This window comes from Polyodon spathula, chromosome 4, assembly GCF_017654505.1.
Source record: "Polyodon spathula isolate WHYD16114869_AA chromosome 4, ASM1765450v1, whole genome shotgun sequence".
In the NCBI taxonomy this organism is placed as follows: Eukaryota; Metazoa; Chordata; class Actinopteri; order Acipenseriformes; family Polyodontidae; genus Polyodon; species Polyodon spathula.
The window spans coordinates 72,067,279-72,084,723 of record NC_054537.1 but is presented as its reverse complement, the minus strand read 5'-3'; the positions used below and the strand labels follow the sequence as shown (position 1 = coordinate 72,084,723).

Below are 17,445 nucleotides of genomic sequence, written 5' to 3'. Positions count from 1 at the left end.
TTGTTCAAAAAAGCCACTTGCCATGTACCATAGGTTCTTTGAGAAATTACGTCTTAATATCATCTCACAAACCCTCTTATTGTCACATCGTGATGCAAGTCAAATGCTGCATGGGCAGTCTTAACGGGATTAAGTTACAAAATACCAACATCACCAAATTTTCCTTCTAACAGTCAATCTTATACAAATGTACACAAAAAACATCAAGTGTAACACCTAATTGATAGCTCTCATCAGTCAACAATTCATGCCTTTTTTTTTTTTTTTTTTAGATAATTACACAAACGTTTCATTCCAGTTAATGCATTTGTACTGTAGTAAACTATATACATTTGTTTTAAAAATGTAAAGAACTAAATATACAGTATTAAAACACTGCTCTTTAATTCACCGTTCGTTTTCTGTAATCCCCGCTGTCTATATGTGTTTATTCCCTCCCAGCTGTTTTCTGCCACTGCTTAGTTTACTTTTTGTGTGTTTTCCCATGTATAATGTAACCCTGATGTGCCCGATTTACATAAAGGGGCAGGGCAAAGGTTATAAGAAGGCACTGCGATGCCATTTTGGGTTGTTATTGAATGAAGTGTGTAACCAGAGAAGCTGACAGAGCTGTGGACCTCTGACACAGAAAGGTATGCTCAAAAAAGACCTGTGAAAAAGAAAAACGTGTCTCGTTTTCTGCCTCCTGTTAAAACGCTACAATATCATGACCACCTTTATATCACAAATTATGCCTGCACAGCAACCATGATATAAAAGCAGGTTCATCTGTATACCTTAAACTAGAAGTAAGAGTGACTGACTTGAACCCCCAAATATATTGCTGTAGCAGGGACATGCAGACCACAAACTACAACAATCTGTTTGGTTTAGATCTGAGGAAATGGCAACTTGGTACACTCCATGCTTACATTTTATTAAACTAGATAACTATAATTAACTTCAAAATTACATCTGCAAACTAAGACCTGGATTTAGCAACTACAGTGTTTTTTTTTTTTTTTTTTTAACTTTACAATGCGATCAACCTTAATATTGAGGCTAGTGATGTGATGCCACTAGCCCCAGGAAAAGCATTGTGTGCAGCTTAGGCCTACAATGTAGAGCTCTAAGTAGGAAACAACAGTCCCTCAGAATTATTCCAACAAGGGCCCAGCAGGCCAGAAACCTCTTTCCAACCCCCACTGCCAATTACCGCATTTCAACCCTGCTAGCTAGGCATTCTATTACAATACCAAACAATGATCTCAATATAGTCTCTAGCTCAATATTTTCTGACAATTTACACTTGACAATAAAAATTTAATTTGTATAATTTTATAAATTTGTTTTCACTAGCTGAAGTTTTTGGTATTACACTTTTACAAACCATGTGAATAATTCACTTCAAAACTGGATAAAGTTTACATATGGAGTGTACTAGGCTTATTGACATTTAGTAAAACCAGGTTTCCCTGGAATCACAAAAGTAAATAAATAAAATCAGTTTAAAAATTAACCTTCCAATTTACTCATTAGATTGAAGACTGAAAGATGTTTTTTTTTAATGCAACAATTTTTGCATTACTATGTAAAATAAACAAAAAAACAAAGAGATTGAAAAATGTTGACATCAGCTGAAAGAGAGGATGTGGTCTCTTCAAACGGAATTCCAAATATACAACGTGCCACTTAAAAGGACACAAGGATACCAAACAGTAAGACAATAATTGAAAGTATATAACATGGCTGAGACTAGGCGCAAACAGACGACCCTGCGGTATGTCTTAAACACAACACATTCATCTGCATTTGTTGTTTTAGAGCTTTTAACCTCATCTCACCGATCTGTAACGCAGTGTATTACACACAGCTTTCCCTCTAAGCTTTTTAGATACTCAGAAACTTGCCATTTTGACTGAAAAAGGGTCAATTACCAGTGAGAAACCTTTGGCCACGCATTAACCCTTTTAAAATGTTTTTGTTGCATTATACAATTTTAAAACAATATTCCAACACAAGTATCTCAACAATTTTACAATTTAGTTTTTACAATTTACTTTAAATTGAAACAAGACATTTATTTTGGCTCTGCCTCTGATTTTACAACAGTCGGTTGTTATCATAGATACAGACTGCATGCTTAATTGGTGGCCTGAATAAAATTGCTTTATACTACTGCATAAAACACTGGCGTCTGCACTGCCTTCAACTGTAACCATCTTTAGGGCTACTAATGGTTCCATTCTTGGGAATACCAAATTCAGTTTTTCAAAAAAATGGCCAATTCCATTGGTTCCCACTTTTTATCAATGTAATACTTAAATATGGCATTTGAACATAAATATAATGTTGCTAATTATAATAAGTAAATTTAATAAATATTACCACTTTTTTTTTCCCCCAATCAAACTCATGTTGCTGTAATAGTAAGTAAACCACCTGAAGACACTTCAAACCTGTCAATGTTTATAGACATTACTTGACTCATTGCTGGTATTAAAACAAGCAGGAAAACCTAAGAATTATACTACAACAATTCAGAAAATCAAATGTCCAGCAAAGTTGTGAGAACCATATTTATAGTCTTCCACTAACACAGTAGTTCAGTGTACAAATACATGCGTTTTGAAAACACCTGTTCAGCTTATTGCTGGCATTTACAAGAACAATAAAAAAAATATGAAACAGTTTAGTAACAGTCCAGCAATGTCATGTGAGAGTAATCCCATGTACAGTACTCCACAAATTAAGTTTAGCATTTTACTGGCATTACAATAACCAGGATAAAATATGAAACACTGATAAATGTGTGTTGATTGACTCATTGCTCTAAAACAGGTTCACAGCTGTGTATTATCCGATTGTAATTTAAATAGGGTCCCTTTTAATGCAAACGCATAATTAATCCTCTCAATTGTTTCTTTCCTAATTCTGCAGTGTTATTTGCAAGATTTAAAAAGATGCGTGTCTCCAGACAGAATGTCTTTATGAAACCAATGGTGTGTAGTGTAGTGACTACATCCTTTACATAGTAAAGTGATCAATTTCCTTTAAGGATTGTATAGCTAGAAAAATAGTTTTGAGCTCATTTCTTCGTCGACAGAAAATACAATTCAATTAAGAAATGGGGGTGGTTTAAAACTGCTAAATATAGCTTCACTAACAGCAGATAGTGTGGAAAGAAATAAACTAAACAATAATGAAATGCGCAATTAAGTTAGCTTACTTTGGGAAAGCTCCGCCTTGAGTGCAGTACCTTACTTAGGTCTTAGTTTTTCAGCATAGAATGCATAGCTCTGCACTAATGTTACGTGCATTTTTACAGAGGGAAATCAGAGAATCAGCTGCAAGACAGACACAAATATGCTTATGTTAATGCTTTGTAAGAATGGTCTAAAAATAATACGTTTACCTCAAAAGGTTGGTATCTCGATTGAGGTTGATATTAATGATAACTTGCAAAAGTTAGTAAACTGAGTGCGAAGGTTGTTGCCAGTTACTGCTAAAAATGCGCGCATTTTAGCCTTGGAGGGAACACTGATCACACAACACTGCCTGTAACATATCTATAGAGCAGAAACAAGCTACATGACCTCAAATGTGGCAGCCATATTAGGTCAGAGGTTAATTTCATGGTCACCAATACACCAAACTCTGCAACTATGAAATCAACGCCTCAAATGGTTTCCAAGAGGATACTGACCTTGTGGCAGAAGGGATACCAACGATTTAACTTGATTGAGAGAAAAGTAGAATACTGCTGTCTATCGAGTATCACCCAGAAAGCAAAAAGTCACATGTGCCATTGCATTTCCATTACATTATAAATACGAAGCTGCAAACTGGTCATGAGTTTACAAGACAGCAGCTGTAGTGGTGGCAGCAGATTCAGAAATTCATACCAGCTCCCCACAAGTGCATGTTAAGCTGCATGTATTCAAAATGGATTTTGCATGGTCTCCCACAACCACAAGTTAAATGAACAATTTACAGAGCTAACCTAAAACCTAAGTCTAATGTTCAGGCGGATCCTGGAGTCAGACAGATTTCATGTAAGCGGAGATGATTTGTCCCTTATCTTCCAGATTTTGGGCCGGTAGAGTCCTGGGCAAATTTACATCAATAAGGCTCAACCATGAATCAGCTTGGCACATCCTAAAATAATGCAAGAAATGACCTTTAATTTGAAATGATATTGCATGTGTACTCAAAAGCTGGTGGATGGGGATTTTGGACAGACTTTAAAATGCCAGCACCCAGTGTTTGGGTAACTTTATAAGCATTGTCCAATGCTGCTAGATAATTGATCACAGCAACAGATGGGTGTCCCAAGCCATAGGCTGGTTGAAAATTATGCTGCTGTTTAAAATCTAGTTTAAAGATTCTAAAGTCCTGTTAGCATTATTGGGCATCTCCATTCATTTTATTTATTTATTTATTTTTAAATCACTTGACAACCCCAACAGAGAGAAATATATCTCACTCAAGAGGGATCTATGCAATATTTTAAACTTTAGAAATAGGTTTGACACTAAATTTATAAAACATCCTATGTATTGAGACATGTAAGGTCTAAGATTCTATATAATATATATATATATTCTATCCATAAATTATATAATATATTATATATATATATATATATATGAAAATAATATATGTTTCATAAATATATAGTATGTTTCATATTGTTTTTTTTTTTCATTGTTTGAGCTTTTTTTTAATACAGAGATATACTTGTAAAGTGCAGCTAGAATATCATGTAAGAAGATGGACGAGACTGATTCATATGTATTCTTTGCACTTCTCAACCTCTCTTATGGACAGGGTTAAAAGAAACATAACTCAGTAGTCCTGGATTTCTTGCAGTTGCAAGTCTGGTATACAGCTGCTCCGACACCTACACAGCACCGTTGCCCCTTTGAACCTCTGATAAATCTTTAGCTCTATCCATTTCGCAACCTACTAAACCGCAGCTAAATGCCCTACTATGCTTGTACATTGAAAATCAATCACGTTTGCCATTTTCACAGAAACAAGAGTGCATGACCATAACAAAATTAACTTTCCACAGTTTGTGTTGAGAAAAAGAATGCAAGGTTTTAAAATTAGAAGTATCCTGTAAATTAAATGGCAGATATTAAGCGCTTATCCTGTGTGCAGTTGTCATTTAATATTCGTGAATCCAAGAGCCTTTTACACACCAGAGAAGTGGTATATTAACGATTGCACACCCTCAAGTTTGTTATTGCACTATCAACATTGTAGTTAAAATGTTAATTTTCTTTTTTTATTACTTATTAGGCCATCAGTTAATGTATTTACAGTATAATCGTAAATCTCGAAAAACTACTCACTTCTAAATCTTCTGTAGTCATTTTTGTATTACTTTAGTATAAATACATGTTAATTTGGATTCATATGTTGTTTTTTTCTGACTATGTGAATGAAAAGACACACATTTGCCCGTTTTCCCATTGGAAATAATGATATTTTGAAATATCACTGTCCTGGTCATAAAAGCAAAGTTTGTGAGGAATAATAGCCATTTTCTATACTTTTGAGGCATAAGCAATTAGGAAATAACACTTACTACCCAGGAACAAAAATTGTGTTACATAGTGTTATCAATTACTTATTACTTTCATTAATTACAATAATTCTATATCCAAAAGAAGCAAAAATATATTCATTAATAGGAGTTTTAATGCTAGTAAGGAAAAAAAAACAAAAAAAAAAAACAATTGTACTTGTGAAAAAGTCATTTGTCCATCAGATTACAACCCTGCTTTTGACATGTAGTTATAGTGTCAATTGCTTATTCATATTAAATGGACCTATATCCAGCATCTAAAAAGTAACAAAAACAAAAGAGCAGTGTATTTTGAGAGTGTTACGAAACTGCTGTCTGGGTTCCTGTGCTGATACCTCCTGGCCCTCAAAAAAAAGTAAATTAGGACCACTGTATTTTACCATCTGGTAGCTTGTGGGCTGCTCTATTGTGAACTGATTTCAAAGAGCGCAGTCCACTGGTTACAAAAATAAAGTATTTCTCTCTCTCAGGATATATACACTGTTTCCAAAGCAACACTGTACACTCTTAAGTGAGCCATTATTCCAGTTAAAAGTTATTGTCATTATATGAGGCAGTTTAGTTTGCTTTATTCTTGAGCTTTGCATATATTTTACTTGGTTCTGGCCATCCGTGTGTGAACAAAAGAACACTTAAATGCTTTCTGTTAACCAGGTCAGTCGCTGCCAACACCGCAGTGCTTCACAGTTAGTAAGAAGAGCTCACAATTCGTCTTAATGGAAGGTAATGAGACACTTCTTTAAAAGAAACCTGCTACCTCAGGGAGGCCAATAAAGTGTTTCACAAAGAAACAGGACTTGTCACTCTGCCAATCCTAAAACTGTCTGTTCTTGTGCACTACATATTGCTACAAAGTTCAGAAGACAAAATGAAGGTGTTCTTAGATATGAGGTCTCAGTTGATTAATGGTATATGCAAATATAAAAAAAAAACAACTGACTATTTAATATAGACAGTACACGGTACACAGTAGGTCACAATAAGAAATGCTGAGAATTACAAGTGTCAACGGTTATTTGCAAATGCTTTAAGGCTTTGAGTGATGTGTGTGTGTGTTGGGGGGGCAGACATAATAGACAAAAAATAAATGAAACTCTTAAAACTTTCCAAGCAGATTCAAGCTTGAATAACGAACACACAGAGCACATTTAACATAAATTGTTTTTGGAAACATAAACTGTAATCCATTTTGTGAACTGTATTCCCTGTAATCCTGAATCACTATCAAATAAGGTAAAGGCCAACCTAATCCCTAAAGGGTAACAGAAGCACTACTCTTCATATTAAGTCTCACTACTCCTGCAAATTTTGACATAGTGTGCTGTCTATGTACACAATAACAGTATACATACCTTGGTTTGTTTTCTTGAAGGAGAAACAAGGACCACCATCCACCATGGCAATTACGAGAAGGGAAGAATAAATCACAAACATCGCCACCATGGAAAAGAGAAGAGAAGAGATACATGAATAGGGTATTTCACTTGTTTGCAGATTCATTTCACAGGCATTTGCAGAAATGTCTGCTCTATTCTGCGAGTCACTTTTATTCAATGGTAAACAAATATTATTCATTACCACTGAAATGATTACTTGTTTTGTTAGTATTCAGACGGCTCCAAAATACGCACCTATTAGCTGCCCTAACCCTCAACAGATTACATAACATTCAAAATTAAGCTTTCTGAATGATACACGTATTCATGCATTTTGACCCACAAATATGGAGAAGGAATCTATCCCAACTGAAATCATTAAAATGATGAAGAGGATCCACCATTACGAGACAGCGGCTGAGTGCAAACTGGGGAACACTGTACACAGTCCCAAAGTGAGCTTCTTAACCACTGTACTACAAAGTAAGGATCACTTGCAAGAGCGGTTATAGAGCTTATAACAAGCGTCTCTGTGGGACACAACAGGAAAACGACAGTCCATCACAAAACCCTTCGCGCATTTCACTTTCTGCTACCGTGTACCCATAACCAAACACTGTTAGGACCATAACTGGATTTTACTGCAAAATACTTCAGCACTGTGGAATTGCATTCAATTTCACCAGCCATCCATCCATCGTTATCCCAGGGTTAACCTCAGAATAAGTAGATACAATCCAGGTGGAATACATTGTACTGTGAAATTCTTTAAAAAAATAAATAAATAAAATCCAGCTTTGGTTTATCCTGGCTGGATTTAGGCTGATCAAAATCATGCATGAAATGAAAAACAAATTTAAGGATATGCAAGTTACTGTACTGTATAGCATACAATAACCATTTATGCTAGGCTTGTCTAACCAAGTAGATGTTTCATTTATCCACTTATTTACTGAACCAACAAGGAATACTGTACCTAGGTTTAGGAGTTCTAGAGACAGATAATAATTTTTTTTTACATATTGCCTTTCATAGTGGACCACCATCACAAAGCGCTTTACAGAGGCAGGCTGTGAACTGTGCATTATATTTGCAGAGGCACTTCCAACAGGACATTGATTTAACATCTCATCTGCAGGACGGAGGACAAGGAGGTGAAGTAACTTGCTCAGGGCCACACAGTGAGTCAGCCAGTGGCAGAGGAGAGATTTGAACCAGTGACCTTCTGGTTACAAGCCCAGGACTTTAACCACTGGACTACACTGCCTCCATTAGAAGAAATTAGAATCTTGTAATGAGATTAACATTTTCACCTTGAATTTTTTTAAATTATCATCTGATTGGATACATTAAATAAGGCTACAGTGCCTATAGAAAGTCTACACCCAGTTTCAAAATGTTCACCTTCTGTTGCCTTACAGCCTGGAATTTAAATAGTTTTTTTTTTTTTCATTTATCTACACATCCTACCCCACAAATTCCAAGTGACAACAATAGTCTAGAAATTTGTAGAAAATTTATTAAAAATAAAAACTGAAATAGCTTGGTTGGATAAGTGTCCATCTCCTTTGTAATAGCAATCCTAAATTAGCTCACGTATAACCAATCACCTTCAAAATCACACACCAAGTTAAGTGGCTCCCACCTGTGTTAAATTGTAGTGATTCACATGATTTCAGCATAAATTCAGCAGTTCCTTTAGGTTCCCTCTGCTGGGTAGTGCATTTCAAAGCAAAGACTCAACCATGAGCACCAGGGTGCTTTCAAAAGAACTCTGGAACAAAGATCAGGGGATAGGTATAAAAAAAATTATATCAAAGGCCTTGAATATCTCTTGGAGCACAGTCAATTATTAAGAAGTGTAAGGTACAAAAGTTACACACATCATTAAAAAAAAACAAAAAAAACACCTAGACTGAGTCAGGGCGACCATGACAGGTACTGTGGTTCAGACACCGTGCATACGTACATGATGCATGGCTCGGGTCTCGCCATGTCGTAAATGCTGTATCGATATCATAAATTTGAAGCAGGGTAATAATGCAAAAGAGTCGTAAGTGCCTTGCGTCGTAAATTGAAGAGTCGTAAGTTGAGGGTCACCTGTACAGAGAAGTCCTTGAGGAAAACCTGCTGCCCTCTGCCAGAAAGCTGAAACTGGGACGGAAGTTCACCTTTCAGCATGACAACGACCCAAAGCACACAGCCAAAGCTACACTGGAGTGGCTAAGGAACAAAAAGGTATATGTCCTTGGGTGGCCCAGCCAGAGCCCTGACCTAAATGTAATCAAAAATTTGTGCCATGACTTGAAGATTGCTATCCATCAGCGCTCCCCAAGGAACATCATAGAGTTTGAACAGTTTTGTAAAAAAGAATGGTCAAATATTGCCAAACGTACTTGTGCAAAGTTGGTAGAGACCTATCCCAACAGACTGTACTTGCTGCCAAAGGTGCTTCCACCAAGTATTAACGCAGGGAGGTGGAGACTTATCCAATTATCATTTAGGTTTTGTATTTTTAATATATATTTATTTTCTCAATAAAAACTTTCCCCTTATCAGTGTGGAGTATGGTGTGTAGAAATGTGGAAAAAACTCCTCATTTAAATGCATGAAACTCTGAGGCACTGACACAACAAAATGTGAAAAAAGTTCAAGGGGTGTAGACTTTCTACAGGCACTGTATATTACCATAACAAGGATGCTTTTTGTTTGAAGTGGCTACTATTCGACTATAGGTAATATCAGTTTAAAATTATTTCCCTTTAAATTTAACATGGCAGCAACAGATCGACAGAGTGGTCTCTGTAATAGTGTATCTTGCAAATGACCTTTTTATATCTTCATTCACACTATGTGGGAAGTGCAACAGGAGACAGTTAAAGCAATGCTGTCATGAGGCAGCTAGCGGATGCCTTTCCAACTTTAACCATGTGCAGAAGTGATGGCAGACAGCTGACACCGTTTATTTCCTTGACATCAGACACTCAGAGCCAGCACTGTTAATATTTAATGTTTTCTGGTCACATACAGCAACTTTCATTTGAAAGCTAAGGGTTGGGGAATGGCAGTACTGACAAACTTCTTAATTTCCAAGAAAATTAAGTTAAACTCCCGGATAATTACCCAGTTAGGCTTGGGTAATGCAATATATGTTTACAGAATCTTGGCAAAACTTGGCAGTGTGGAAATCAGTGACACAGACAGGAAGTCAACACCTTTTTATTTAGCTGGTCAATGTTCTCAAAAAATGGTCGTGGTTTTGTGTTTCCCAGTGGATGTGTTGAATTTTGCAATTTCTTAAGGCAATACAATCATTCTTTGAGACAAATGTACCCAAATTAAAAGCAGCTGATGTGGTTCTTGTAATTTCTGCATCTTTATTAGTGTTAAAACTATATTTTTCTTAAAGTACATGACATTTCATGTTGCTGCTATCTCCCAGACTGTTCTGAGGGAAAGACCTTCACAACTAACACTGACTGATGCGCAGAGGCTCAGTAAAATTAATTTCCAGAGCCTCATACATTCAGGTCAGTAAAATTAGGGGTAGTTCCAGTAACATGGAAACTTGAGACTGGTAGCACATGGCAATAAGGTACCAAAATCTAGTTTCTATTTTATTATTTTAGTAGTGTCAACTTTTTTCTACAACAATTTAATTGTGTCAAATTGAAATGTGATCCACTGACAGACTCAAATATTCCACATCTAATTTATAATGGTAGTGTGCAGCAAGACTTACTAGGGAGTCAGACAGTTGGTAAATTATTATTATCGACATACTGTAGACTGACTACTGTCCATGTCAAATAATCTTTGCAGTAAACAAAGTTATTCTAGAACTACAAAAGACATGTGCATTGCCTAGATTGCTAGCTCAATGCTAAGTTGCTTTAAATAATAGACACCTGAAGGCTGTATAGGCAAATTTGCTTAACATGACACACAGCATGGTGTCCACCGAAAATGAACTGTCTGACATACCACACTTCAAATAATGATAGCCTAGACAAGGCATCTCCAGAAAACTGACATGAAAACTGTAACACAAAGGGAGGACCCCCAGAGATTCTTTAAATCTACAGTGTACAGAAATCTAGTGTAACCAGAGCTTTTTCTTAGCTGAAGGCCTAAATATCAGCAAATACCAAGAACCGTCTAGCCTAGTCTGTCACATTCAATTAAGGTTTATCAGAGAGTGTAAAAATTCACCATTGGTATTCATTTAGATGGAATTCTGTTTAGAGCACTAATGAGGTCTCAGTTGAACTCTTACAAAATGGATGTGACAAAACAATCACAGACGACCCTGAGGTTCACTTTAATATTCTTTAAAAAAACAAATCCCGAACTTGCTTTAAATAAGCCCCCTTCGAAATACATTGCATTTGAAAAAAATAAAATTAGTGGTTTTGCCTCCTGAGCTAAGGTACAGCTATGGCAACATGTATTCTTCTCCTAATACTCAAATCACAATGGGATTAAATACAGGGAAAGTAAAGTAAAACATGGCTTGATGGGCAATATCAATGATTGATTAAGGTATATTCTTTGCATTCATGGGATGTCCAAAAACAATGTGTGTTCTATATTGAATCATTATTTCTTTTGCTGTCCATTTTACCTGTATTGCCAGACAGGTGTTTATGTGCATCACAGAGTCATACCTAAAGGGTGTTTAAATTGTTGTAGAGGACAGCGTGACCATTCCTCTAATTCCAACAAAGAAGTTAAAGTCAGAAACAATGGCCAGATCTCAATCATTTGTACAGTCGCATGCACCAAAAAAAGTCAAGATGCAGTTTTCATTAGCTGTTTTTTGTCCCGTACATTACATAAAATGGATTTAAAAAAAAATTTAACCAGGATACAGGCACCCCAGCGAGTGCAAGGACAAAGAATCTGCGGGCTTCACAAAACCTGTCGGCTCATTAGGGAAGTAACTTCCTTTGTCAAAGCTAACACCATTATGCCTGGGTGTACAAGCAAGGAGACTCTCCTGGCCAAGCAGCAGCCAGCAAGCCTGAAGGCTGTTTTGGGGGCAAACTGCAATATGGTCCATTTATAAAAAAATAAATAATACATTTTGCTCACCATACTGTACTGTATTTAAGAAAGCCACCTTTTAAAAATGTATACGCAATTCCTCTGAAAGATACTGGTATAAAAATTCCATTTAGAAAAACAGCAAGAAAGCATCAAATATGGAAGAAGTTATATAAAAGTATAGTAACTGTGGTTGAAACAAGCCGAGGATTTGTAAACTAACAAGGGATTGGTTTCTGACAAAGTTAGGTGCCCAGAAGGGTGAACTATGGACGAATGCATGTCATCCTGAAAAAAAAAAAAAAAACTTTCTTTTCCACTTTTGTCAAGTGGCATTGGTTTTCTTTTTAAACAGAGTCATGAAATAGAAATACACTGCTGCAAACAATTACGGCTATTAGGGAGATGTGTATATTTGATTATTATAATTAAATTAAATTTAGGAGTGCCCACTATTTTACCTCGGATATTCTTCTCAATTTAGAATGGTCATCTGTGTTCCCGCACCACAGCAATACCGCAAACAGCTCAGGAGAACTGAAGGTTCAGTGGGCGTCCTCCAATCCCACGACCGAGCCAGCTTTTACACCCAAGAACTCATCAAGAACGGATGTCAGTGAACTACCGGCCTCTGGAGAACAAACGCCAGTCCTGCAGGTGTCTGTCTGAGCACCTGGGCACCTGGCCACCTGGCCAGCAGGGTCTGCTGTAGCGTGATGAGGAGAAACAGTCCCTGACAGTTATGCCTCCCTAACCCAGGAGAGCACCAGAGCCAATGCGATGCTCCCTTCGGAATCCCCAGACAAGACTGCTGACTTTGAGAACCTGCACTCCCATGACTATGACTCTCCCTGCTCACCATGCATCTGTGCTTTTACCAGGGGAGCCATTCAAGGGACCCCCCAGAGAAGTGTATAAAGCATAGAAATCACCAAATCTGTATGGAAATAATGCATCCCACTTGAGTCATTTTAATGCAAAACTGGCATTGGTGAGATGATGGTAATCTGCAAATATTCAACATTACTGTCAATGCTAGTCCAACTCCATAACTGCTCAAATATCCATCAGTATGGTGTTTGAGCAACAAAGTCCTATCGAGGCATGACAAAGGTAATCGACGTGCTGTATACATGCATGCTTAATATACGAATCTCTGAATATCCTGTTCGTTGTTTGGATCACTGTAATTATATAAGCACACTGGGAAGAGGGGATAAGAATAACCCAGCTTTTAAACTCTCTCTGGTTCAAGGCTATTTAGTGGTGTGTGTTTTGTATTTATTTATCTGGTGCTTGTGCTGAACACACAAACATTACAGATCAGTCAAAACAAATGAAACTGCAGACATCATTTAAAGTTGTTTTTTTGTGTATCATTGCATATTACATCCTCTTAATGTGGATGCCTCAACAAAGACTTCTCCACATTAAAGGACATGTACAATAACCAGAAGTGCAAGACAACTGCTTAGTGCCAAATAAAAACCTTACAGAAACTTGCTTGCTTCCCCAAATGGAAAAAGTAATAAGACACTGCACAACTTTAACAAAATCAAAGTATAGCCAATTTGAGGACTGTAAATGCGATAAATGTCATGTAAAGTGTGCACTGTGATATATAGTTAATTAATCTACAGTGCAAAGTACACATTTGTTTTTCTAAACTGAGAATATCAGATTCTGCGGATATGGGGACTCTGTGTACGTTCAATCCACCAGACACTGCTGAGTAAACTGATTAAACATTAAATGACTAATTTTATACTGTTCTGTACATACTGTACATATCTCATGGTCACACTAGTGGTTCTGGGAGAACTGCAGTAGTTCATGCCATAAAATCATTTTAGGTTTTCATCATGTTGAAAAAACAGACCTAAAACTCATCTGAAAGATCCTCGGTTTCTTAATGCCACGTCACATATTGTATTATCTTATTACAAAACTAAAATAGGCTTTCAAAAAAATATTATCCTGCAACAAATACTGGGACAGACAAATAAATGAAAAACAACTGGGTTCTGGGCATCTGTTGCCTGCTTTACCCCACTTAGACCCCATCCTTGTGTATGTTGGCATCTCAGAATAGATTATTATATCGATCAAATTCATGCAAAATATTTTTAATGAGCAATCCATCCCAGAAGTGCAGTGGTATCCATTTACTTCCAATTCAAAACATCCACACCTTGTAAAGTGGTCTCTTGTTCCTCTATTGGGACTGATGGCGACACAGATGATAAGTTACTGTAAATCTTCCATGCTAGCACTTCTATTCTACCCCCTAGCTGGGACTGTTTAATGCTACAGTTCCTTCAAGGCAGCACGTGCTGGATTCATCTGCACTATGTACACGCTGGGTTATAGATTCATCTGCACAATGTACATGCTGGGTTATAGATTCTTCTGCACAATGGACACGCTGGGTTATAGATTCTTCTGCACAATGTACACGCTGGGTTATAGATTCACCTGCACCATGTGCATGCTAGGTTATAGATTCATCTGCACAATGTATATGCTGGGTTATAGATTCTTCTGCACAACGTACATGCTGGGTTATAGTGCAGAACATATTAGTCGGAAAGGCAAATCAATTAGCTTTGACCGGATATTATTAGACACAGACAATTTCTTTTCATCTATTAATTTGTGAATATATTAAAAGCAACCAATATGTTTCTTGCTGCTGCAAACTGATATTTTTTACCAGATATATTTTGTTCATGTATTGTACAAGGTTGATGAACTTGAACTTCTGCCGAGTTCTGTTGAATTAAAGACTAGGCTAGGATAACTAATTAAATAAAATGATTACAAATGGAGATTATACATCAATTACACACAACCAAGTACCTTATACATATGCACAGTGTTGAAAGAGATTCGCTCACCATTTGTATTTAAAAAATCTGAGGTTGTGAATAATCAAATCACATTGCTAAGACCTGTATGGTATGGAATTACAGTACTTGTATACCCTAAAAAATATGTAAAAAGTAGAAACTTTTACATTACAATGAAGCTCTAAAATGTACACAGAACAGAAAAACTCCCAGGACCGTGTGGGGGATTGGCACCTGAAAATGGTAAATGGATAAAGTTGAAAAACAAACAGTGGTTGTACAGGGAAGTAGTAGGTCTGAAACATGTACTGTTAATAGTTTTTGAAATACAGTATGTAGTAGTATCTCATTCATTACTGTATCACTCAAAACTAATTTCCACAGCAACAAATGGGAGAATAAACCAATCATACAAAATGAAAAATAAACAGCCCATGGCTGTACGAGTCAAATCGCTTGTTTAGGTCTTCAACTTTCTATTTAGAAAAAATGTTTTATGAATAAACCATCTAAAACTCATCTGCAAGTTCATTCTTGTCTTTCAGAAGAAGCTTGGAATGCTTAAGGGGAAAAAAATAAATAAATCAAAAGACTGAGAATTTTTGTTCAGTTGCTTCTGAGTTCCCAGACTGAAGTGCCCTATATAAACACTGTAGGAAAACTGGCTCTACTTTAACCAAAGACACTTCCTTTTAACCTTTTTGTTATTGTGGTTGAAATCGCCAGTCTGTGTGCACGCATGTACCTTGTAAGAAGGAATGGAGTTTAGATTCACTGGAGCCAGATCATGAAGTCTGGCTGTATTAAGTGGATCAGGCCCGTCATTGTCATCCAACAGTAGTGCTGTACGCACCATAGCAAGGTGAACTGCCCAGTGAGAATCAACTAAGTCAACGTCATTCAGTTGCTGTATTTCAAACTGTTATTTTTTATCATCATCAGAAATGCATACTATTACTAAAGAAAAAAGAAATTAAGACAGGACATTAAATGGAAAAAAGGCTAAGATTAACAATAATTAATTCCTGCAGATTAGGCTGTTAAAATATGTATGTTGTATTATGTTCAATTTATTGTTGTTACACTTTGTAGTTATTAATGACGTTATCTGCAACAATGCAGGTTCTTGTTACAAGTGTGTTTTAATATTAATTTTAGTTGCTGTAATGCAAGTAGTTTTTGATATTGTACAAACATGCCACCAGCCCTTATATGGTCGGGAGAGTCCCGATTTCCTATCAAATGTCTTGCATCCCAAAGCATGGAAGAAAGTCCCAATATTTACCCATAGGAAAAAATGCATATTCTAGTAGTTTGTGAAAACCACACGCTGTGCTCTTCATGCGGCTGACATCTGCTGATCACCAACTTATACAAAGGGTAAGGACACTTCATTGCCCATTTTTACTGTCATGATGGTCGTGTGGTATTGAATTGGGGGATACGTCTATTATATCATAATATATACGATTAGCACCCCGCTGAACAGTTTCCAAGATTTTTTAGCAGTTGATTCAGTATAATAAAGAAGTCCTTCATATTTCTTCAAAACCTCTAAAACTCCACCTTTTATTCATTTAACAGACCAAATCAAATTTTGGTTTGAAGCCTCTCAGGGTGTGTCCTGGACAACCATTAAATGATCCTCTTCATCAATTGCAATTAAGCCGCCTTTCATTAGTCAAGATTAAAATCACGTCTCAGGGAAAATAAATCCATGCCTGCTCCATTCCTCTGGCTGTTTGAAATTTCCTTTTCCCCACAGTCATTTCCATAGCTTTAGATTTTAACCAAAAATATGCAAGCCACAAAGCCAATTATCATTGTCCAAGCACACAGAACAATTGTTCTCTCTATTTTAACAAGTAGTGGAAGAGAAGGACTTATTTACAATGAAGCTTATAGTGGCTAAAAGAAAACAGTTAAAAAGCCCTTATAAAAACAGTAAAATTAAAAAAATTAAAAAACATCTAAAAAACATTTCTATCATAATTTTTTTTTTGTTTTCGAAAAACTGTTGAAATGTGTTTTTTGAACTGGCAAATTAGGAATTCCAGTTTAAAAGAACATTCAACCAGATATAAAAACACTGCGTTGTTATTCGAGAGATGTAATTTAAGGGAACTCATGTAACAACTCATAAATAGGTATTCAACAGATTTGAAATCGGTATTGTACTTAAAGAAATGATCACTCGGGCAACACCAAAGGGTGTAGTGCTCTGAATCAGTTTCCCACAGTTTAAATCTATAATCCTTCCCTTGCTGGAAGCAGAACTCTGCCCATCTAACAAAGGTTATGATATAGTGATGCATCCCAGCACTAACACCCAAATTATCTGGGTTTGTCAGGTAAACCCTCTCAGTCAGTTAAGACTAACTGCCAAATCCAGACGGTAGTCAGACGATAATGATTTTGTGGATGTATGTTTTTTTGTTTGCATGTTTGTTTTTTAAACTGGTTTCACGCTACATGATTTTTTTCTCATAATAAAATGTATAACAAATAAATACTCAAACTAAAAACTTCAGCTTCTCATTAATATTTTTTAACAGTGTAAATGAACCAACTATCATCTAGTCTCCTGTTCTCTGTATTT

General features: G+C 36.4%; 1 protein-coding gene across 10 annotated transcripts in view; it reads right to left on the bottom strand.

Moving 5' to 3' along the window:
• LOC121314818 (kinesin-like protein KIF13A) overlaps positions 1 to 17,445 on the bottom strand; it is a 112,405-nt gene that overhangs the window by 75,005 nt on the left and 19,955 nt on the right. For 9 of the 10 annotated variants that reach the window (XM_041248519.1, XM_041248517.1, XM_041248518.1 and 6 more), the window contains one exon: positions 6,928 to 6,940. The exons of the other annotated variant lie outside the window; for it this stretch is intronic. In XM_041248519.1, the coding sequence (XP_041104453.1) occupies positions 6,928 to 6,940 (13 nt within the window). The remainder of the gene's footprint in view (positions 1 to 6,927; positions 6,941 to 17,445) is intronic. 10 annotated transcript variants of the gene reach the window in all.